The following is a 25,699-nucleotide window of genomic DNA, read 5'->3' on the forward strand; positions in this document are numbered from 1 at the left end:
ACTCCTGAGGGCTCGGGGCTACCACATTAGGCTATTTGCACCATCCAGATGGTCTCCGGTTCTCTGCTTCTCAGCTTTTCAGCTTTTGCAACCAGGGCCTCCCTATGTGGTGCAGAAGACCTTTCCAGGTCACTTATACCCTGGAATCGCTATCCCAGTCACCCTTCCATCCTTTCTCTAGCTGTTCCTTGGAGCAGGGGTGAACTCAGTCTATTATTCTGCCATCTTCCTGAAACTACCATGATCATTTTTTAGAACATTTGCATTGCCCCAGAAAAAGAAACAAAAAGAAAAATACTCATACATATCATACCTCTTACCCCACCCCCCGCCATTGACCACTAGTATTTCCATTGCTTCCAGCTCTTTTGACAGCAGGAAACTTTTCCCCTGACATTTTATTATGACAATTTTCAAATATACAGAAAAACTTGAAGAATTGTAGCCAATAGCCATCTAATCACCACTTAGATTCTACAATTGTTAATCTTTTGCAATCCTTTTATACATTTTAAGATTATCCTTACTAACAGCAGAGGCATAGAAATAGGGGCCAGTCTTTTTTCAAAAGATATTAGATTTAAAGAGTAAGGAATAGATTTTCTCTTAATTAATTATGCTATCAAATACCATATTTTCAGTCCCTTATTATCACAGGGGAAAGATTTTTTTTTAAATCATGGAAACCTGGAGAGGCTCTTCAGATTACCTACTGGGAGAGGCCTGGCAGTAGTCTAAACAGAATACTGCCCCCCACCCCCACCCTAGCCATGCATAGATGAAAAGGTCATGGCTTTGTGCCAAGACTGCAGCAGAACTTTCTCTTCCTGTTGATTCTTGGTCTTTCTTTGGATGGCTCCAAGGAAGCAGCCAAGGTAGTCATTAATTCTGCCTTATTAGATAAGGAATTCTACTAAATAAGACTGGCAAGGAAAGCGAAACTATCCATCCATTCATTCTTTCATTCACTAAATATTAAGAGCCCATCATGTGCTGGGCACTGTCCTAGGAGGTGATCACTAATAGTGGAATATTATGAATCCCATGGGCCAATGGGAGAAAAACAGCCGGGTGTGTTTTCTTAACGTTGTTGGCACCTGTCCTAACTTCTGTGATCTGCCAAGTTTCTCCAGCCGCTCACCACAATTTGGGTCCAAACAAAGGTCCTGTTGTGGACCCTGCCCTCAAAGTCGGTAGAGGGAGCTCTCACTAAGATTAACAATGAGCTGTTTTGCAAATATGAAGCTGGAATTGTACAATCCTAATAATAATCTATGACTTGAGCTTTACTGCTTCATTCCAGGCTCTATTCAACTGCTGATCCTGCAGTTCCAGTAAGCACAGCTCCCACTGAGGTAATGGGAGTGTATGTAAGTCTTGTACTTAATCTTCTCCTGCTGAGTGAGCATTGCTTGTCTTGGACTGACGGCAGTGCCAATCCCCTTCCCCAGTGGGAATGTACTAGCCCAGTCTTTCATGCCCCAGGGCCATGGGGCAGTGATATGCTCCAGGTGAGGAGCAGATCAATGTGGAACAAAAGTGGCTTGGCTTGCCCTATACCACCCCATTGCTTCAAATAATACTACACCACTGCTTCATATAATTGTCCAGAAGCCAGAGAGTCTAAAAAAATAGACTGGTAAATCAATGACGTTCTGGGCTCACTCTAAGTCAGATTGGGGCGTACTAACTTTTTGATTGGCTTAAAGTCATTACTTCTCATTAGTTGAATGAAAACTGATACACGAGACAGAAAGTATGTGATCTTTCTAGATCTGGCTCTGCTATTGAGCTAGTTATCTGCCCATAGGAAAACCATTTGTTCTCTTTCGGGTTTACTTTCCTCATCTGTAAAACGAGGGGGTTGGACTCCAGTGTACTCTTAAGTTTCCTTCCAGGTTTAGAACCAGATTTATAGTCCAGATTTTGTAGAGGTCACAGAGTTTTAGACTTTTTTTTTAATTAGTAGCCCACATTTATAAATCAGATGATTTTTACATAAAATATGAATTTCTGGCTTCTCTTGAAAAAACTGGAGATACTGGCAACACAGGTGTGCATTTCTTCTTCTGTACAGCTGCAATGGCCAGAGCTGAGTAATGGATTCCTCTTCTGACAGGGCATGTCCCTATGTCCCTACCCAGTCACCTTCACTGGCCCTTCTAGGCTTTTGAGTATGCAACCCCTGTTTTAGGACTAGAGTTAGCACATTTTCATCAAAGTTACAGTGAGGTATTTTTTCCATCACAGATCCAATGACGGCAAGTCTATGGCCTAATCTCTGACTCTGACTTATTTATTTAATTCATTATAAATAGCAGCCAAGAAAGGCACAAGGAGCTTTGCAGGGCGCGTCACAGGAGGGAGCCAGAGTGTTGGAGCTGCTTATGGTAATTTGACATATAACTCAGCCTAATTGTGTCAGGCCGCCTAGACAGTTTATCCTCTGTTTCCAGAGTTAACAAGCTTCCATCACGAAACTTCCTTTGTGAATAGTAAATGAGCAGCCTCTGGAAAGCAAAGCCCCCAAATGTCAGGTTGCCAGGGAGGAAAGGTTTGCACCGCAGGTACAGAGGGTTTTTGTGGCTTCTAGACTTAGTAGTTAATCTTTTATTAACTGTCCTTATTTTCTTTTTCTTATTAACCTTATAACTCTAACTAAGGAAAGGCTGTGATGGACATATTTTTATTTTTGTTTTTAAATAAGATAGAGGAACGCATAAAGCCAGTACAATCCTTTAAAAATGGTGACTTTGCTTTGTATGGATATAAACCATGTCAAATATCCTAAGTTGTTCCTCTACTGAAATAAGTCCCTTACACATCCCTCACAGTGATGGTTTTTTTTTTTTCAAATTTCACAGAAAAGAAAATTGAAGTTGAGAATATTTAAATGACTTGCACAATAGGATTACAGTTGAATATGTGTGAGAGCCAAGACTTGAATTAGGTCTTCTGACTCCTGTGCTATTGTATTATGCGGTTTGTCCTTGCTCCTGGGATAGTTAGGGAATTCCTAATTTTATAAATATAGCAATTAAAAGGGGAAATGATACCTAAATAGGTAAGCATATGGTTGCATATAGAGGTGGGGGGAGAGAGGTATGATCTAGAAGGGGTATGCAGGGTTTTCTTGACTAGGGAGTGTTTCCCTTTACCATCATAAATTATTATGAGGTGAACATGGTCTTGCCTGGGACTGTCCTGGCTTAAGCTCTGTTGTCTTAAAACGGGTGAAATAGTACCCTTTTTCACTCTCAAAAGGTTCTATTTTGGGTGATTGTGATTTATTACACTGTTCATTTATACTTTATGCATTTTTTTATTCTTTTCTTTTCCGGATAATGAAAGTGTTTGAAAATTAATTGTAATGAGTGCGCCACTGCATGATACTGTAAGCCATTGATTGTACACTTTGGATGATTATATGGTATGTGACTATATAATATACATCAATACGATTGCATTAAAAAACAGAATAGTGAAGTAGGAGATAAAATCAAAGCATAAAGAACAAAACATATAAAAACAACCAATTAAGGATAGCAGTAGAAATGTTAACAGTGGTAGAAGAGTCCTAGAAAGAGAAAAGTTGTTATTTAAAGAAATATTTGTTTATAGAACGTAAGGGATCATCAACAAAAGGTCATGGTTAGAATGACATTGATTTCCTATCCCATTCTCCAATAAAATGAAACAGGAGATACTTGAAGAAATGGCTGATTTGGAGGTTGGTGCAGGAAATAGACAAGGTGAGCCTGCGACATCCTGCAGTTTCAGGAAGTAAGACAGTGCTTTAAAAAACAATACAAAGCAAAAAACAACCATAATAATGGGGTATGTCTGAAGGGCACAGGAGCCAAGTAACAGAGCTTCCAATGGCCAAAACTGGACCAAAATATAGCATTAATGTCCATGAGTCCATACTCATAAAAATAAGCAAATAAATAAAATAAATGGGGAAGAGTCAAATTTGTGCCGAAGAATTCTAAATAATTTATGCGGATGCTCTGTCTTCAGGGAAGTGTATAGCACAACTTCCAACACACAAAAGCATTAAGTATAGAAAGGGAGGTAGTAATTTTAGAGTGGAGAAATCTGGCAAACGTGACCTCAGCAGGTTGATCAAGGTCGGCATCAGCATGCCCTTGATATGTGATGAGAATGGCACTGTACATCTGTTGGTCTTCCAACAAACCCAGAACCCCAGCCTAATAGACCACGCCTTCTCGAAACTGTCAGAGCCAAGAGGAGCACAAAGAGACAGTCCAACTAAATGTAACATGGTATCTTTACTCATCTTATTGTCACACAGGACTGTCAGACATCTGAGATTCTGATGAAGGCAAATTTCTCGCTCAGATCAGGTACCTGAAAGCTCCAAGTGAAGGCTGCCTGCTGGTCACTATTTCTTCTCTTCAGGAGGCCAAGGATGCCCTCCCTTCAAATTATCCGGGGATTACATCTGCCCAAAATCCATAGCGGTCCCTTGTACGTGTCCGTCCGAGCTCTGTAGGGAGATCCAACCTGGGCGGAACCCACAGGGGAAAAGACTATGCTTTGTGCATTTTTATGTTATGTTAATTATAGGTGAAATTTATGTTTATTTTATATATATATATATATATATATATATATCAGAATGTCTGACATATGAGTAGGAGTCCACGCCAACCTGGAAACCTTGGATTTGCTCTAAGATTGACGATGACTAGAGACCAGAGCAGCAGCGATGCAGTTCACGTGGGACGTCCTGAACGGAGGATATGGGGCTCCATCTTGGTTTTCTGCTCCTAGGGCAGGAAATCGTTATCTCTGTTTCTTTGGCCTCCAAGGGGCTGGAGAAGTGATACATTCCCTAGTCCTAGCTGTGAAGGTCAGGCCAGGATAATATATGAGAAAGTGCTTTGCAAACTACGAAGGCTTTTGTCTACTTTGAGTGGTATGAATTCTCTAAATCCCTAAGACAACAGGGCCCAGACATCATGGCATTTGTGCCTGTTAGGCGAATCTTCTTGTAATGCAGTTCTACCACGTAAAACATTTTAGAGCTCCTAGATGCCAAGAGAATGAGATCTAAACTCCTAGGCTTGACATTGGAGGCCCACCCTAAACGGATCCCAGTGAACTTTCCAACACCAGTCCTGCTATTCCTCTTTATGGGCTGTAAAACCAAATTCATGCACATGTTATTCCAAAAATGCTGCTCCCTTTCCGGCATGCTTTTCCCTCCATTGGTATGCCTTTCCCCTCTTTCTTATCTTGCAGTCTTTTCTTGGAATACCCTGTATGTCTGCATATCTAAAACCTACATACTCTTCAAGATCAAAGACCATGAAGCTTTTCTCAACCCCTCACTTTATTTGTACTTCTTTTGATGACACTTGATGTTCTATCATATATTATATAGTTAATAGAGTATAACAGTACTATATACTTATAGTTCCAGTGCCTCAAACTTATTAGATACCCAGTATATATTAGCTGAATAAACAAATGAATGAGAGAAAGACAGTGAGAGTGAGGGAAATAAATGGTGTGAGAAATAAAGCCCAAACTTTTAATTTAAAATTTAAAGAGGAAGCAGAGAATTAAGAAGATGTGGTATTAATAAGTGGAGAGAAATAAGTTAAATCTTCAGTTTAGAGATTTGAAAAATAAAACAGATACAATAGGTATCTCAAAGGAACTAAAAATAGGAGTTTTTTTTTTTTTCCTTGAGGTCTGACATTTTGTTGGTCTATGCATGTTTCAGAAGAGAAGAGATGATGGAATTGAACTTAGCTGGTGTGGCAAAACCGGTATTTTATGACTAATGTTGTAGCCAGAAATTAAAGCTCTGGTGTGAGACCCATGCAGGTCTGAATTTCATGGGAGGATTCAGAATTGGACATTTGGGACCTGTTCTTTCTCCTGCTATCTCATTTCTAGTTATCATCCTCTTCCTGTCAGAGTCTTCCTTATCTCCCATCTCTTCCTTGTCCTTTTTAAATTTACATTTTAGAATATATATTTTGAATATATATGTTAATATTCACATGGTTCAATATTTTTAAAAATGGAAGGGAAAAGTTTCCCAAAATTGCAACCTATTTTGACTGTTCTAGCCACAGCGGTGAGGATAATTGAGCTCAGAACCTTTCTTACACCTTTCTTCAAAGCTGGGGATAGAATGAAACGGTGAGTCAAAAAAGAACATTCTAGAAGTTCTAGGAAATCCCTTAGCTTTTGGGCTGGACAGTAGGGCAAATAGGAGGACTTTTGGTTGAAGGCATGTTCTTCTCTGATATGAGCCGAGGGTGGCAGAAAGAGGGAGTTGGTGACAGGGAGAGCCTCTTGCTCTACTGTCAGAGGTTCAGGAAAGGCCAGCTTTCTCTGCAGATGAGTGGTGGAGGGTTGGGTGCTGTTGAGCTCCCCAGGGCAAGCCCCAGAGGGACCAGGTGTCCCTTGGGAAGAGGACAAGGAAGAGTACTGGGAGGCAGAGTGGCAAGGGGAGGGGGCATTTTCTGTTTTCCTTGCAATCCTTAAAAGAAAATACAACGCTAAAAGACATAGGACTGAACCCAGTACCTTCCCAGGTTCCTGACCTGACTGATTTGGGAGCGTATCCTTTGAAGAAGAGAAAATTTAACAGTCACCCCGCCATTTAAGAGCGTCCAGTGAAGGAGTCTCGTTAGGGAGGGCTAACGAGAAAGGCATTTGCTTGAAAGTTCTGCTTATTTGGATGACTTGCTGAAGGTCAGACAAGTCAGAACCTAACTATGATTAGACATCCATAGCAACCATTTAGCCATCGCAGGCCTTTTATAGCACTTTTTTGGAGGCAAAATATTATCAGATGTCAGGGTTTTGTACTATTTTTTCTTCCAGAATTCAAAGAGATCCTTCGAAGCAAGTGATGACCTCATCCCCTATTCATTCATACATGCAAATAGGTAGGGAAGACCCCAGAAGTCACCATAAATCTGCCCCAGTAGCCTCTTAACTACAGAGACAATAATCTCTTGAACTAAAAAGCCTCAAACTCAAAAGAAGATCCCTCTTATTAAGGAAAAATTATATGACTTAGGCATCTAGATTGCCCTATGTGTCTCCCATTCTCCCCAGTAAACATCACTTGGTGAGCTCCTGTATGGAAGTTTGAGCTTGGTTTATTTTGTATTGTAAATCAGCTTGGCAGTTTCCTTCTGACAGTTTTGCTATGAAGTTTGAATGTCTAACTTCGCTTCTAAATTACTGAAAGCCACTCTTCCTGACTGTTCTAGCTTTCTCTGAAAAGCTCAGGAAATGTCTCTTGGTTTGGCAAGCTCTTCTCTCCCCACTCCCTCTTCTCCATACTTGTCTTCTGAAAGTGTTACCTTCAGCATTTGAGAGCCTTTAATCATCTTCCCTCTTGGTGCCCTTAAATACACATGTACTCACACATTTTATGAAGGTAAAACAGTTCCATTTCCAGTCAGTTGATTAGGACCATGCCTATCCTAAACCTCTGTCAGACATCCCTAAAAATCCCAACTTCTATTTTCCAAACTTCTACAACGCCCCTCTACAAATGCATGCCAAGTGGATGAATTAGGTTTCCTCCACCTGAACTTTTAAAAAATAGTATAATGAGAATTGGGGGTAGGGGAAGCAATGTCAGAAACAGAAGGGCTGGAAAATAGTAGGGCCGTTATTTGAAAAAATCAGATAAAAATTCATTTCTTTAACATTTTATAAATATTTTGAATGCCTTCCATTGTTCAAGGTCCTGGTGATTCAGTAGTGAACGAAGAAAAAATTCTTGCTCTGTGGAAGTTAACGTTCTAGTGGGAGGAGACAGACGCTAAACTAATAATTTACATAGTATATTAGAAATGATCTTCTTTTTGGAAAATAAATAAATAAATCAGAGATGGAGTGTAGGGCATATTTTAAAATAAATTTAAAATAAGATGGCCTTTGACCAAAGCCTTTAGGGAGATAAACTAGACGGGTATGCTGACATCTGCGGGGAGAGAATTCCAAGCAAGGAGACAAATGAGCTCCAAGGCTCCCAGCAGTCCCAGACAGAGTGAGGAACAGCTCAAAGAAGAGCCTGGCTGGGGCAGCCGGCCATGAGGTCAGAGGACGGGGGCGGGAAGACGTGTTAGAGCCTTGACTGATCGGTGGGTTCTCGGAATTTTACTGTGATGAGATTAGACGTTGGGTAGAGGGTTTCCAACAAAGAAGCGAGACAGGTTCTGATTTAATAAGACCACTCCGGTTGCTGGGTTGAGAAGGGAAGGGGGCAGGAGACACCACGTAGAAGGCCACTGTAATCATTTCTAGCAGAAATAAATCACAAACATTTGATTTGTTTACAAAAACGGAAGAAAATGTGTGTAGAATACAAAAAGAGAAGGATGCAATTATTTTGGGATGTTCAAATTTGTGAGAAAAAAAGACCTTTTGGTGGCTACTCTGCTACGGAGTCTTCCCCACATGCAGTGGTGTTGGGAGTCCTGAGGAACTAGATCTCCAGGCTTTTGTTCTCCTAAGTGATCTAGGAACCTAGCCGGGTTTGGTCAGTGTGATTGAGAATGAGCTTTTATGGGTCTGTTTGGGATGTCTGCCCCTTCCAATTCCTAAACTTGCCCTGGTGCTTGTTACATTTCTGAACCCTATCTCTTCAGTAAATATGCGATGGGAGCCAGGGGATATGTACTTTTATCAAGAATAAGAGGGGATTCTTAGCACTAGGAAGTTTGATAACTGCCCCACTCTAACCTCCCTACCCTTAACTCTGGCCCATCTTTTTGGGGTTGGCGGTGGACCCGGAAAACGTTGCAGGGTATCCCTGCGGCCCGCAGGTGGCGCCACCTGACCGCGAGCCGCTGAGCGCGACTCTTAGAGGGAAGCGAGAGGCGCGAGACGAGCGGATATGCAGCCGTGCGGGGCCACTGGGTCATCGCTTATCCCGGGTTGAGCGGCTTGCACAGGTGGTGGTGGAGGTTGGGTGTGGGAGGGCGGTGGCGCGAATAATGCTCGGCCTCTTTTTAGACTATGTGCTCTTTGAGCCAGTACCTAGTCAAAATAGATTCTTGGGCTCCTGCGGCAGGAAGGCATAACCTTTTCTGCACAGGCATCGAGCACTGGGGAGACGGCACGCGCTGCAGCAAGAACCGACAGCCTCGGGTCTTCGGAAATCTGTCCAAGCCCGCAGACGACAGGCCTAGGGTTCACTACTGGGTCCGGTCAGGGAGCGCGGGAGCCACGATTCGCTCCTTTTCATTAGCAGCCCCAAGGAAGGCCACGCCCCCTCCGCACAGTTTTCATCTCTTATTGGCTCTCGGGCCCCGGCTGGCCACACCTCCTCCCTTCGCACATACACAAGAGTCACGCGCCTTTCAGCTGGAAACTTGGCGTGCTGAGGAGGACCACCCACTTATCTTGCCATTGGTCTGCGGCGCCGCTCCCCGGCACACCCCCATTCCAGCCCCCTGGCTGGGAGGGCGGGCGCTCACTCGCGGTTGGCTCGCCCGCCTGCCTCTCGCGGGAGCGGCTGGCCCTCCCCTCCCTACCCACCGCCCCTCCCCCGAGCCTAGGGGCTCCTCAGCTGGCCGAGGCCGAGTCAGAGTCAGTCAGGGTGACGGACCGCTGAGCACTGGGCACGGACGCTCCATTGCAGTCTCGCCCAGGGGCCGGTGCCTGTGCTTCGCGCCGTCGGGTGGGAAGAATGAAGCCGCAGCTGGAGCAGCCACCCTATGATTGGCTGTGGCGCTTGTGAACCCGAAGTAAAGATGGCGGGCGGGCAGGTAGCCGCCGCACTGCCCACTTGGAAGATGGCCGCACGCCGCAGCCTCAGCGCCCGCGGCCGGGGGGTCCTGCAGGCAGCGGCCGGGCGGCTGCTGTGGCTGCTCCTGCTGGCCTGCTGCTGCGGCGCGGGCGGCTGCACAGCGGCGGGCGAGAACGAGGAGACGGTGATCATCGGGTTGAGGTTGGAGGACACGGACGACGTGTCGTTCATGGAAGGGGGGGCGCTGCGGGTGAGCGAACGGACCCGGGTCAAGCTGCGGGTGTACGGGCAGAACATCAACAACGAGACGTGGTCGCGCATCGCATTTACCGAGGAGGAGCGGCAGCGCCACAGCCCCGGAGAGCGCGGGCTGGGGGGCCCCGCGCCGCCAGAGCCAGACAGCGGCCCCCAGCGCTGCGGCATCCGCACCTCAGACATCATCATTTTGCCCCACATCATCCTCAACCGCCGCACGTCAGGCATCATCGAAATTGAGATCAAACCGTTGCGCAAGATGGAGAAGAGCAAGTCCTATTACCTGTGCACGTCGCTCTCCACGCCGGCCCTGGGCGCCGGCGGCCCAGGGTCCGCGGGTAGTGCCGTCGGAGGCAAGGGCGGTTCCGGGGTGGCCGGGCTCCCTCCGCCCCCGTGGGCAGAGACCACCTGGATTTACCACGACGGCGAGGACACCAAGATGATCGTGGGCGAAGAGAAGAAGTTCCTGCTGCCCTTCTGGCTGCAGGTGATCTTCATCTCGCTGCTGCTGTGTCTGTCGGGCATGTTCAGCGGCCTCAATCTGGGGCTCATGGCCCTGGACCCGATGGAGCTGCGCATCGTGCAGAACTGCGGCACGGAGAAAGAGAAGAATTACGCCAAGCGCATCGAGCCCGTGCGCAGGCAGGGCAACTACCTGCTGTGCTCGCTGCTGCTCGGCAACGTGCTGGTCAACACCACGCTCACCATCCTGCTCGACGACATCGCGGGCTCGGGCCTCGTGGCGGTGGTGGTCTCCACCATCGGCATCGTCATCTTCGGGGAGATCGTGCCCCAGGCCATCTGCTCGCGCCACGGCCTGGCCGTAGGGGCCAACACCATCTTCCTCACCAAGTTTTTCATGATGATGACCTTCCCCGCTTCTTACCCTGTCAGCAAACTGCTGGACTGCGTCCTGGGCCAGGAGATAGGCACCGTCTACAACCGGGAAAAACTGCTGGAGATGCTCCGGGTCACCGACCCCTACAACGACCTCGTCAAGGAGGAGCTGAACATCATTCAAGGGGCGCTGGAGCTCCGCACCAAGACGGTGGAGGACGTGATGACGCCCCTCCGGGATTGCTTCATGATCACCGGCGAAGCCATCCTGGACTTCAACACCATGTCGGAGATCATGGAGAGCGGCTATACCCGCATTCCAGTGTTTGAGGGCGAGCGCTCCAACATCGTGGACCTCCTCTTCGTCAAAGACTTGGCCTTCGTGGATCCGGATGACTGTACGCCCCTGAAAACCATCACCAAATTTTATAACCACCCCTTGCACTTTGTTTTCAATGACACCAAGTTGGACGCTATGCTGGAAGAATTTAAGAAAGGTGGGAGATTTTTGGTCTTCCTTTTATTTTTTGGCTTGCTCTTTCTTTCTCCATCCTCCTCCCTACTTGAGTCCTTTCCCCTCTGACCAATCCGCTCCCCCGCCCCCCATCCCTCCCAACGCGAACAGACTGGAATGTCTCTTTCTTCTCTTAATTGTAGAGTTGAAAGGCTGCGGTGGAATTGGGGATGGGTAGAATGAGTAAACGCTCTCCGGCTTCCTTAAAAAGCACGGGACTGCTATCACTTGCTTTTTCCCATATCAGAAAGCAGCTAAGTAATTTCTCTGCCCCATACTCCCCTCCCCCACCCCTACCTCGGGGGCCTCAGGTCTTGAGGGGTCTGCTGCGTTGATTGCCTGGGTTCTGAGTGGGTGGGTGAAAGTAGGGGCCGCCTAATGACTTGCGGTGCCATTTGGTTGACATGTTCTAATGGCAGGCATTTGAGAAACAGATCGTTTTTCTAAACCCAATACAGTCATATGCTGCCTCCTTAAACATCTACACTGTCATTGTTTTTAAAGGTTGGAAGTGCATTTTCTGTTCCTTCTGTTTCTGGTTGTCTGGCCACCCATAGGGAAGATTGAGATCTGTCTTTGAGGTGGGGTGGGGTCGGGTAAGGTGGGTACCACCAAAAAAATTGCAGTCATTTGTATGTGGCTTGCTTTACTGGAATGGAGACTTTTTTTTTCAAATTAGAGGTCAGTTATTAGTATGTAGTTTGGAAAGACTAGAGGTAAGTTAACCTCTTATGAGGTTATGTCTTGTCTAACTTTCATCACTGTTTGTTTAACTTTACCTCAAACAACAAACAAAATTTCCCCAACCGAGTGTGGTTTTGGCAGGAAGCTTGAACCTTTAACAACGGGACGACTCCCTCTATTAATTATGTTTTATTTATTTCTTGAGTCATTACAATGAAAAACTGTTCTTTTTAACCTTGATCAACTGGTAAATTAAACTGAAGTATGTCTTCAAGTCAACTCTCACTGTTCCAGGATAATTAACAGGAAAGAGAAATGCAGAGTCTGATTTGCTCATCTTTTTTGCATTGTGGTATTTTTTGTTTGTTTTACCATGTAATGACCAGGTAAATAGCAACTCATATTGTTACTACTGAAATTCTGCCCTTTAAAGTCTCCAGTAAATAGGTAGTGTTGTCATTTGAAAACTGAGAAATGCATGAACACTACTGAAATGTGTATATAGCCTTTAATGAACTGATAGCCCATCACAACTAAGTTTTCCTTCTTCAAATACATTTTTGATCACCATAGTGTCCTCCTTACTGAAAAAGGTCACATGGCAGCTTGGTGACAGCTCACTGATGTGATTATCTGAGCATGTTCATAGTGTGTGGTTGTCCTAATTCCATTTTCTTGCTGAATGGTGTTCTCTGTAGAACAGGATCACATTGCAGTAATTTTCAGATAAAGGAATAGGGCAGACTGTGCTTCAGAGGCTGGTAATTTGCATTTAAAAGCAGAATGAAATTCTTTTTCTTAAACAGTAAAAAGAAAATGTCCATTATCTCTGGGTGACAAAGCTTTTTTTGGGGGGTGCCATTATTTCACTGCTAAGTTGTTAATTAGAGCTTCTAACCAGACTCTTCCTTTTTTATTCATTTTACAGTGATATCTGAAATACAGAAATATATTTTTAAGTGCTTGAAAATGCCTTTGAAATACTTTGTCTTTCTATTGCTAAATTTCCTTATTGGTACAGAGAATTCATTGTAATTTTTTATTATTCAGAATTTTCACGTCATCTGTGAATTGATAACCCTTATTTGTATTCCCTCCTGAAGTCTTTTTTTTTTCATTTCTGTATATTTTTCTTTGAGAAGTTAATTCTTCACCTTATTGCTCATTAATCCTGCCCCTATTCAAAATTTATGTTATTTGGAAGTTTGTTTTTGATGGTCCTTGAACAATTTTCCTATGCCTGATTTATTTTTATGAGGAACTTTTTTTTCCAGGGTACCTACCTTGTTCACAGTATTTTCTTTGAAATATATGCTTTAAATAATTGAATCACTAATATTTTCCCATGAATTCCAGAAGAGTAATACAGTACAAGATTTTATTTTAGCCCTTGCCTAGAATGATGTATTTAGTTAAGAAGGTAGTACAAGCTAAAGGTAATTCAAGTTAGCGTACGTTCAAAAGAGTGGGCAAAGATGGTGGCAAATGGGAAGTTTGGTCATGATCTTAAAAGGGTGAAGAGGGTGTTGTTTGTTACCTAAACCATAGGAATGATTGATTTTTTATCTCTCCTTTCCTGAATCCTTTTTTTTTTTTTTTTTGATGAGCTTGGTTATTTTAACCCTACTTTCATCTGTGTTCGTTCTTTTTGTGTGTGTAATTATAATATTTCATCTCATTATTTTTCTTCATTTTCTAGTTCAGTTATGAAATAATGTGAACAATGTGTGTGATGGTTTGAAGGTTTGTTCTTTATCTCCTTCCTTTAACGTCTGCATTTCCCAAAACACAAAAACTAATCAAACAGACCCTACAGTACCAGCTGTAACTCCCCCAACTGATTAGATCATGAATCCAGATCTTCTTGAGAATTAACCTTAAGAACGTCTGTGCTGAAGCCTTTCTTGTATATAGTTGTACATAATTAGTCTGAGTTACTCTTTACTGAGGGAGGAATAGAAAGGTTCTGCTACTTGGAAAGAAAGTAAAAGCTACATTTATATATGTGCATATTTTTATTTTCTAATGATTAGAACTTTTTGCTTGGCCTCCAGGAAACTCTTGGTTAAACTTGAGGTTGGAAAATGGTTAATTTTCCACAGTTAGCATATGGTTGTTATTATTATTACTAACTTACTTTCTATATGTCAGGTACTGGCACTGAGTGCTTTACATAAATCAACTTGTTGAAATGTAAATATGGCTGAATGAGGTACTATCTCCAAATAAGGAAATTGAGGCTTAGGTTAAATTACATGTCCAAGGTCACATAGTAAATTGTTGATTTGGGGTTTTAACTCAGGTCTGTCTAGCATTAGAAATTGAGCTCTTAATCACTATTTTATAGGGATCTCCTTGATCCTGATTTCATATTTATGTTTTACTGAGTATGAGGTTTAGTTTTTTATCAAGCACTGCCTCACAGCCTATGGGGTGACAGACACAAAAATGAATTCAAACATATATATGGCTTTAAACCCAGTGCTTCTGCGATGGGCATATTAGCTGGTGTTTCAATTTTCGCAATTAAATCCTCTGTTTTTGGCTAGTATCCCAAATCTAAAGAATTCTCTTTCTAGTTTTTGCTTATCAAAACATCAAGATTCATTTTGTAAATGTTTTATACTGACATTACAGTGTATTGGTATGCTACTTTAATCAACTGCTCATAACCTTTTTTCTTATAGCTAAAACTTATATTAATGTCTCAGTCTTATTTTCTTGACTGTTTTTCTTGGAAGGGTTACTCAAACTGAGTTTTATGTTTTAATCTTGTTTTATTTATATTTTTTAAGCCACCTAGTTAACAGTGAGTTTCTAATGAGCATTCTTTATAACTCTGCCCTTCTGTACTCCTTGCAATGTCTTTCTCTTTTAAATTAGTTTTATAGTTAATCTAAATAAGAGAATAAGCTCAGTAAATCCTACTAGAGTTTTATAGGAATCTTAGCAAACCTGTCTAAAGCAAAATAGTGTAGAGGATGAGAAAAGCTAAATTAAATGTTGCTATCTTTGTGAGCAAAAATCACACCAGAGGCTCTCATATACCTGACAGAACCTTCCTGAGAAAAGATGGTGGACTCTTAGCCAACCAATCTGTGAATGCGAAGAATCAGTAGCCAGTTATTGTTTGGTTTTTTTCTCTTTCTTTTAGCTTTTCAACAATTGCATTCCAGTATTGCAGAGCACTCTGGTTTACAGGTTCTAGGGACTTAACCAAGCTCTTTTTAAGCTTTTACTCAGCTAGAAATGGGTGGGATTATCAGATGATGCTGTTCTTTAAGAAAATAATTAAGGGAAAAATGTGATGTACAATTTTCACTGAAAACAATAGGTATACAATTCTCTATTCCTATAATTCAATAAATCTTTCCATATTAATGTGCAGAGTTTAATATTAAACACTTTTTTCCTTACCAACAAAGTGTGCTACTTGCCTAGATGTTTTTATTGGTGTTTAAAGATGTACATGGTGTCGTGAAGAGTAGGTTTATTTGTTTTTATGATTTTGTGTGCTTATTATTTTTGGACCATAGAATATATTAAACTATTCTCATTTTGCATGCCTAACATCATTATGAAATATCCACATAGTGTAGAGTCAGATCTGGAAGGCTGCTCAGGGATCATCTAGTTCAGTGTTCCCCAAATTTACCAGATGATGGAAATTTGGGGGCTTATATTAAGAAGAAGGCCCTAGGCTCACTCAGAGACCTCCTGAACTGCTCCAGGAAAGGAACCTTGGAGTCTATACTGCTAAGAATTACTGTGAGGTGATTCTTATAGTTAAGTGAGTTTAGGAAACACTGATCTAGTCAGCCTCTTAAATAAGGAAAGTAAACCCTAAGAAAGAGCAGAGAAGTAAACTTGCTTAGGGATACTCACCTAGCTAGTAGCATCAACCAGACTAGATCTAACTAATGTCCCTGACTTCTAGATTGAAGTTCCTTCCACTCCACCAGGCTTGCCCTTTGGTCTCAGATTATTCAGAGTTAAAGATAGCTGCATAATTTGAAAAACAAATATTCAGGTTTGCCGTTGGTTTTTATTTGTCTTGTGATTTCGATGTCAATATTTTATGTATCCTGGATTTAAATAATCTTTGAGAGGCATTTTGTTATATAGAATTTAAGTCTGAGTGTGAACTCATTTTATCTTATTTTTTATTTTAGCTAAGTTTTAATTGAGTTTTTTACTCTGCTAAGATCAGTCTAGGTATTTTTGGAAATGGGTTTTGATATCTAGATTGCTTGAAGTCTGAAGTAGTTAAATATAAGGTATTTTTTTTATTGTTAAATCTAATTTTAGATATCCCTTAATGGTAAATTTTCCTTTTGGTTTGGTTTTTGATGAGAGTAGTGATGATTTGATATGGGACTGTGTTGAAATTTTTTTGGCTCTTTTTATTTCTATTTGTAGTATAGGTATGTAAAATTTCCATTGAAATAGCTGTTGAAACATTTGAAGGTTATCATTCATGCATTTTTTTTTGCCTTTTATCAAGTTTTTATAACAAAGACTAAGGTCTACAGCGCATCATTCCTGATTTTTGGAGGTCATTTGTATTAATAGGGTCACTGAAGCCTGAACATAGACCTTTAGGTCAAGAGAGACTATAGTTGCATACTGGCTCTGACTTCGTATGATCTGGACAAAACAGGAAAGGATCTTGTTCTGCTTTTTCTCTTGGTTTTATGGCGATTACACACTAGCTGCCCCCCCCAACCCATGGCCCTCGGAATTATTTATGTTTTGAAGCATTCCAAACTATTGTAAGGGGTTAGTTAATTTTAATTATTTGCAAATCCAAGCACAATTTAAAGTATCATGAACCAGAAAAACCCACTAAATAGACTTTGAGCCCACATGATATTTTATGGTTCTGTTTGCTTAGACTACTTAAACTTTAAAAACAAACCCTTAATTAGATGCTTACTGTAGTTACTTATAAAGGAGTATATTTCTTTCAAAAGAGCCCTTTCCTTTAAATGCCTATATTTTATTAGTAGTAAACTGCAATTCCAGGAAGATTTTCTTGGTATATAAAGAATATTTATTTAAAAACATGGAAATGGATGACTAGAATTGAATATAATTTTAGTATTGTCTTTCCATTCTCTTTTTCTCAGAACACACAAACAACAAATGCCAAATCCTACCAATAGTGAATAGGAGAAACAATAAGAAGCATTCTTTTTTTTTCAACGTCACATATGCTCATAACTCCAGAATGTCTATATACGGTGAGTTCAGGGTTGACAAGCTTTGGAAAGGAGTGTTAGGGAATTAATATAATAGAAAGCACCCTTTTACATCATTTGTTTATATAGGCTAGTTTAGGGAGTGATGGAGATAATGGGTGTATGAAACCCTTCCCTCCCTTAGTGCTACCACTGATCACAAATAATACTTTAAAGATGATGAAATCCTTGTTTCTCCATAGTTAATTTCCCTTCCTGTTAGGTTAAGGTGAGAATGTTTCTTTTTCCTTTTTTTAATTGTCATCAAATACATATATAGCATATAGCATAACATGTACTATTCTAAATATTTTAAAGATATAATTCTGTGCTTTAAGCAGTCATAATGTTGGGTAATCATCACCATTGTCAAGTTTTGGAACTTTTTTCATCATCTGTAATGGAAATTGTTCTAGTTTGGGGGCTGCCGGAATGCAATATACCAGAAACGGAATGGCTTTTAAAAAGGGGAATTTAATAAATTGCTAGTTTATAGTTCTAAGGTTGAGAAAATGTCCCAATTAAAACAAGTCTATAGAAATGTCCAATCTAAGGCATACAGAGAAAGATGTCTTGGTTCAAGAAGGCCGATGAAGTTCAGGGCTTCTCTCTCAAGTGGAAGGGCACATGGCAAACACAGAGTTTCTCTCTTATCTGGAAAGGCACATGGTGAACACGGTCAGGGTTCCTCTCTCATCTGGAAGGGCATATGGCGAACATGGCATCATGTGCTAGATTCTTCTCCTGGCTTCCTGTTTCATGAAGCTCCCCAGGAGGCATTTTCTTTCTCATCTCCAAAGGTCACTGGCTGGTAAACTCTCTGCTTCTTGTGGCTGTGTTGTTCTCTGCTTTCTCAGAAATCTCTTTCATTCTCCAAAATGTTTCCTCTTTTATAGGACTTGAGATACTAATCAAGACCCACCCAAATGGGTGGAGGCATACCTCCAGCTAATCCAGTTTAACAACCACTCTTGATTAAATCACATCTCCAGGGAGACAGTCTAATTACAGTTTCAAACATACATTACTGAATAGGGGTTAGAAGAAACAGCTGCCTTTACAAAATGGGATTAGGATTAAATCATGGCTTTTCTAGGGTCCATACATCATTTCAAACCAGCACAGAAACCTCATACACATTAAGCAGTCACTGCCCATTCCCCCCTCTCCCCTAGCGACTACTAATCTTTTTGTGTGTGTCTAAGGATTTGCCTGTTTTGTGTATATTTTGTATGAATGGAATCATACAATATGTGGCCTTTTGTGTCTGGCTTCTTTCACTTAGCATATTCAGGGTTCACCTACGTTGTAGCATGTATCAATATTTCCTTTCTATTGCTGAATAATATTCCATTGTGTTGACATAACACATTTTGCTTATCCATTCATATGTTGATGGACATTTGGGTTGTTTCTACTTTTTGGCTGTTGTGAATAATGCTGCTTTAAACATTCATCTGCAAGTGTTTGTTTGCACACTTGTTTTCACTTCTTTTGGGTATATTACCCAGGAGTGGAATTGCTGGGTCATATGGAAATTCTCTGTTTAACTTATTTAACAGTTGCCAGACTGGGGTTTCCACAGCAGTTGCACACTTTGTAATCCCATCAGCAATGTACAGGGTTCCAGTTTCTAGTGGGTATAATGAGGTAGCTCATTGTGATTTTGATTTGCATTCCCCTGGCTAGTGCTAATGACATCTTTTTATGTGTTTTGTTGGCTATTTGTGTATCTTCTTAGGAGAAATGTCTATTCAAATACTTTGCTCATTTTTAAATTGGCAATTGTTTTGTCTTTTTGTTGTAGAGCTGTAAGAGAATTCTTTATATAAGAACTAGACCCTTATATCAGGTATATAATTTGCATATTTTCTTCAATTCTGTGGGTTGGCTTTTCACTCTCTAGATAGTGTCTTGAATCACAAAAGGGGAGAAAATTCCTTTTTGAATTCACAGACTTTGGGGAGGATACCACCTGTGAATGCAAAGATTAAGAACAGTGTGCTTTTCCTGGATTTACTCTGGACAAGTAATTTATGCTCCTTAAGCCTCGGTTTTTTTCATAATAAAATTGGAGATATTTACTAGCTCAGGGTTCTTAGTAAGAATTAATATGATAATGAATGTAAAAATGTTTCCAACAGTACCGGCACTTACTGCTTAGTTAAGCCTTATTTTTATTATAATGATTCTACAGGAGACTCTTGGTCATTCATAGTCTTTCTCTAGACTAAAGATTGAATTGAGTTAAAAAAATCTTCATCCTCCTTAACTATTGGTGACTGAAAGAGAAGAGAATTTAAACAAAATAGAATAAGTGGTCATGGATTTTGAAAACCTGATTGTGTCTCACTTGATTAACCAAAGGTTCAAGAAGAAAGGAAGTTCTAATTATTTTGAGAAAATATTTTAACATTGATTACATTAAAAATGTAAAAAATGGCAATGTCTAATATACTAAGTTTGTGTTGCTTAGTATATATAATTTACTTACACTAAGTAGTGTAAATTTGTACTTCTTTTGGAAGGAAACCAAGAGTCATAAAAATGTTCCTACCCTTTGGTTTACTTATTCTTTCCCTGGAAATCTTAACTCAGAGATACAATTCAAGAGAAGAGAAGAGCTTTCCTGGCTTCTCATGTTGTATGTATAAACTGCAAAAATGGAAATAAGTATCTAGCATGTCAAGGTAATGATGGGGAAGGAGTTAAGAAAATTATAGATATCAATATTTGGTTAACATTTAATGACAATTTTGAAGGCCATGTAGCACTTAGGGAAAACTTACACTGATTATTTTCAAGTGAAAGTGTGTGTGTGTGTGTGTGAGTTTTTTCTTTTTTATTTATTTTTTGCTGGAGAGATGCAACTGTTCAAAAAAAAGATCATGGTGATGAATATACAACTATGTGACAATATTGTGAGCCATTGATTGTACATCATGTATAGAATGTTTATATGTCAAGAATGTATGTTTGTTTGTTGTTATAATAAAAAACAAACAAACACCTGGCTATATACTAAGAAAAGCTCATTTCCAGGTTCTATTTTTTAAAAATAGAGTAAAACATCACTTTATTTACAAAGAGATTAGATTTTTAAGACCTCAAGCTTTTGTTTAAAAGCCATTAAGCAAAAAAATCTCAGCTTTTAGAAGTTCAATAAAAGGACTTCTTCATAAAAAAAAAATGTGTGTGTGTGTAGAGAAGGACTGGAAGGGAACATGGAAAAATGAAAATGGTTGATGTGTTAGGATGGGGCTGGGATCTTGGCCAGTCTTGGCAAAAATCTCCTTGTTAACCTTGTACAATAATATACCTGGAAAAATTCAAATATGCTGAGAACATTATGGGTTTTGATCTTTGGAAAACTAACCTTTGCTCATATTCAGGAACTCATTTTATACCATTTCTCCTGAGGGACATTTTACTGCAGAAACAAAAGGTCCTATTAAAAAAAAAATACTGAGATATAATTCACGTACCATAAATTCAACCTTTTGAAGTATACAATTCACTGGTTTTTAGTATATTCACAAAGTTATGTAATCATTATTATTCACTCATTCCAGAACATTTTTATCACCCCGCAAAGAAACCTTGAACCCATTGGCAGTCACTCCCATTCCTTTTACTCCCTACCTGGAGCACCAACTAATCTACTTCCTGTTTGTATGAATTTGCTTATTCTGTACATTTCATATAAATGGAATCATAAAATAGTAGCCTTTTGTGTCTGGCTTCTTCAATCTAGCATATTTTCATCGCTTATCCATGTTGTAGCAGGTATCAGGACTTCATTCCTTTTTATGACCCTTTGTATATATAAACCAGATTTTTGTTTATCTGCTCTTCAGTTGATAGATATTTGGTGAGTTTCTACCTTTTGGATATTGTGAATAATTTCGTTATGAACATTGGGGTACACATTTTTGTGTGGACATATGTTTTCAGTTCTATTGGATATGTTCCTGGAAATTGAAATTATGGGGTCATTCGGCAAAACTATGTTTAACCTTTTAAGGAACTGCCATACTGTTTTCTAAAGTGACTACACTATTTTACATTACCACCAGCAATATATGAGGGTCCCAATTTCTCTACATTTTCCATATCTTCACCACTTATCATGGGCTCTCTTCTTTATTATAGCCATCTAGTTGGTGTGAAATGGATCTCATAATGGTTTTGATTTGCATTTTCTTAATGATGTTGAACATTCTTTTGTATGCTCATTGGCCATTTTTATGTCTTCTTAGGAGAAATGTCTGTTCAAGTTCTTTACCCATTTTTAAGATTGGGTTATTCATCTTTTCATTGTTGAGTTGTAAGAGTTATTTATATATTTTGGGTATTAGACTCTTACCAGAATGTGACTTGCATAAATCTCTCGATAGCATCCTTTGATGTACGAAAGTTTTTAATTTTGGTGAAATACAATTTATCAATTTTTTCTTTGGTTCCTTGTACTTTTGATGTCATATCTAAGAAGCCATTGCTTAATCCAAAGATTTACACCTGTGTTTTCTTCTAAGAGTTCTATAGTTTTAGCTCTTACATTTAGGTCTTTGAACCATTTTTAGTTAATCTGCGTATATGGTGTGAGGTAGGGTCCAATTTTATTCTTTTGCATGTGGATATCCAGTTTCCTCAGCATCATTTTTTGAAAATTCATTGACCATAGATGCATGAATTTATTTCTGGATTTTCAATTCTGTTCATTTTATCTGTATGTCTGCCCATATGCCAGTACCATACAGTCTTAATTACTGTAGCTTTATAGTGATTTAAAGTTGGGAAATATGAGTCCTCCAGTTTTGTTCTTCTCTTTTTCAAGATTATTTAGCTATTAATGCCCCTGAATTTTAGAATCAGATTGTCAATTTCAGCAAAAAAAGTTGGGATTTTAATAGAGATTGCATTGATTCTATAGATTGATTTTTAGAACATTGCCATCTTAATGATATTAAGTATTCTAATCCATGACCGTAGATGCGTTTCCATTTGTTTAGGTCTTCTCTAATTCCTTTCAACAATGTTTTGTAGTTTTGAGTAAATTGCACTTCCTTGATTAAATTTATTCCTAAGTATTTTTTTTACAACTGTAAATTGTTTTCTTAAATTCATTTTCAAATGGTTCATTGCAATATACAGAAATATAATTCATTTTTAATATATTGATTTTACATTCTGCCATTCTTTATTAGGAACAATTGTTTATTTTTTTATTTTATATTTTTATTGTGGTAACATATATAATAAAAAATATGCCATTTTAACTGTTATTCTGTTTACAGTTCAGTGGCATTAATTATATTTACAATGTTGTGTTATCTATTATCAATACTACTTGTTCATTACCCCAAACAGAAACTGTGTATCCATTAAACCGTAACTCCCCATTTCCCTTCTCCCCAGCTGCTGGTAATTTCTAATCTACTTTCAGTCTCTTTGAATTTGCTTATTCTAGATTTTTTATATAAGTAGAATCATACAATATTTGTCCTTTTGTGTCTGGCTTATTTCATTTAGCATAATGTTTTCAAGTATCATCTATGCTGTAGCATATATGAGAACCTTATTCCTTTTTTTTTTTTATTTTATTGTTAAATGATTTTTTTTTCCTTTTTTTTTTTTATTAATTAAAAAAAGAATTAACAAAACAATTAGAAATCATTCCAATCTACATGTACAATCAGTAATTCTCAATAACATCACATAGTTGCATATTCATCATTTCTTAGTACATTTGCATCGATTTAGAAAAAGAAATAAAAAGACAACAGAATAAGAATTAAAACAATAATAGAAAGAAAAAAAACAAAAAAAACAAAAACAAAAAACCTATACCTCACATGCAGCTTCATTCAGTGTTTTAACATAATTGCATTACAATTGGGTAGTATTGTGCTGTCCATTTCTGAGTTTTTATATCCAGTCCCGTTGTACAGTCTGTATCCCTTCATCTCCAATTATCCCTTCTCTTTTTTTTTTTTTTTTAATTAACGGAAAAAAAGAAATTAACCCAACATTTAGAGATCATACCATTCTACACATGCAATCATTAATTCTTAACATCATCACATAGATGCATGATCATCATTTCTTAGTACATTTGCATTGGTTTAGAAGAACTAGCAACATAACCGAAAAAGATATAGAATGTTAATATAGAGAAAAAAATAAAAGTAATAATAGTAAAATCAAAACAAAACAACACAAAACAAAACAAAAACCTATAGCTCAGATGCAGCTTCATTCAGTGTTTTAACATGATTACTTTACAATTAGGTATTATTGTGCTGTCCATTTTTGAGTTTTTGTATCTAGTCCTGTTGCACAGTCTGTATCCCTTCAGCTTCAATTACCCATTGTCTTACCCTGTTTCTAACTCCTGCTGAACTCTGTTACCAATGACATATTTCAAGTTTATTCTCGAATGTCCGTTCACATCAGTGGGACCATACAGTATTTGTCCTTTAGTTTTTGGCTGGATTCACTCAGCATAATATTCTCTAGGTCCATCCATGTTATTACATGGTTCATAAGTTTATCTTGTCTTAAAGCTGCATAATATTCCATCGTATGTATATACCACAGTTTGTTTAGCCACTCTTCTGTTGATGGAGATTTTGGCTGTTTCCATCTCTTTGCAATTGTAAATAATGCTGCTATAAACATTGGTGTGCAAATGTCCGTTTGTATCTTTGCCCTTAAGTCCTTTGAGTAGATACCTAGCAATGGTATTGCTGGGTCGTATGGCAGTTCTATATTCAGCTTTTTGAGGAACCGCCAAACTGCCTTCCACAGTGGTTGCACCCTTTGACATTCCCACCAACAGTGGATAAGTGTGCCTCTTTCTCCGCATCCTCTCCAGCACTTGTCATTTTCTGTTTTGTTGATAATGGCCATTCTGGTGGGTGTGAGATGATATCTCATTGTGGTTTTGATTTGCATTTCTCTAATGGCCAGGGACATTGAGCATCTCTTCATGTGCCTCTTGGCCATCCATATTTCCTCTTCTGAGAGGTGTCTGTTCAAGTCTTTTTCCCATTTTGTAATTGGGTTGGCTGTCTTTTTGTTGTTGAGATGAACAATCTCTTTATAAATTCTGGATACTAGACCTTTATCTGATATATCATTTCCAAATATTGTCTCCCATTGTGAAGGCTGTCTTTCTACTTTCTTGATGAAGTTCTTTGATGCACAAAAGTGTTTAATTTTGAGGAGTTCCCATTTATTTATTTCCTTCTTCAGTGCTCTTGCTTTAGGTTTAAGGTCCATAAAACCGCCTCCAGTTGTAAGATCCATAAGATATCTCCCAACATTTTCCTCTAACTGTTTTATGGTCTTAGACCTAATGTTTAGATCTTTGATCCATTTTGAGTTAACTTTTGTATAGGGTGTGAGATATGGGTCTTCTTTCATTCTTTTGCATATGGATATCCAGTTCTCTAGGCACCATTTATTGAAGAGACTGCTCTGTCCCAGGTGAGTTGGCTTGACTGCCTTATCAAAGATCAAATGTCCATAAATGAGAGGGTCTATATCTGAGCACTCTATTCGATTCCATTGGTCGATATATCTATCTTTATGCCAATACCATGCTGTTTTGACCACTGTGGCTTCATAATATGCCTTAAAGTCAGGCAGCGCGAGACCTCCAGCTTCGTTTTTTTTCCTCAAGATGTTTTTAGCAATTCGGGGCACCCTGCCCTTCCAGATAAATTTGCTTATTGGTTTTTCTATTTCTGAAAAATAAGTTGTTGGGATTTTGATTGGTATTGCATTGAATCTGTAAATCAATTTAGGTAGGATTGACATCTTAACTATATTTAGTCTTCCAATCCATGAACACGGTATGCCCTTCCATCTATTTAGGTCTTCTGTGATTTCTTTTAGCAGTTTTTTGTAGTTTTCTTTATATAGGTTTTTTGTCTCTTTAGTTAAATTTATTCCTAGGTATTTTATTCTTTTAGTTGCAATTGTAAATGGGATTCGTTTCTTGATTTCCCCCTCAGCTTGTTCATTACTAGTGTATAGAAATGCTACAGATTTTTGAATGTTGATCTTGTAACCTGCTACTTTGCTGTACTCATTTATTAGCTCTAGTAGTTTTGTTGTGGATTTTTCCGGGTTTTCGACGTATAGTATCATATCGTCTGCAAACAGTGATAGTTTTACTTCTTCCTTTCCAATTTTGATGCCTTGTATTTCTTTTTCTTGTCTAATTGCTCTGGCTAGAACCTCCAACACAATGTTGAATAATAGTGGTGATAGTGGACATCCTTGTCTTGTTCCTGATCTTAGGGGGAAAGTTTTCAATTTTTCCCCATTGAGGATGATATTAGCTGTGGGTTTTTCATATATTCCCTCTATCATTTTAAGGAAGTTCCCTTGTATTCCTATCTT

At 39.4% G+C, this 25,699-nt stretch overlaps 1 protein-coding gene across 2 annotated transcripts in view; it reads left to right on the plus strand.

Moving 5' to 3' along the window:
* Positions 1-9,551: 9,551 nt before the first annotated feature.
* CNNM2 (cyclin and CBS domain divalent metal cation transport mediator 2) overlaps positions 9,552-25,699 on the plus strand; it is a 173,749-nt gene continuing 157,601 nt past the window's right edge. For both annotated transcript variants that reach the window (XM_077125892.1, XM_077125893.1), the window contains exon 1: positions 9,552-11,346. In XM_077125892.1, the coding sequence (XP_076982007.1) occupies positions 9,726-11,346 (1,621 nt within the window). In that variant the 5' untranslated portion in view covers positions 9,552-9,725. The remainder of the gene's footprint in view (positions 11,347-25,699) is intronic.

This window comes from Tamandua tetradactyla, chromosome 13 (genome assembly GCF_023851605.1).
Source record: "Tamandua tetradactyla isolate mTamTet1 chromosome 13, mTamTet1.pri, whole genome shotgun sequence".
In the NCBI taxonomy this organism is placed as follows: domain Eukaryota; kingdom Metazoa; phylum Chordata; class Mammalia; order Pilosa; family Myrmecophagidae; genus Tamandua; species Tamandua tetradactyla.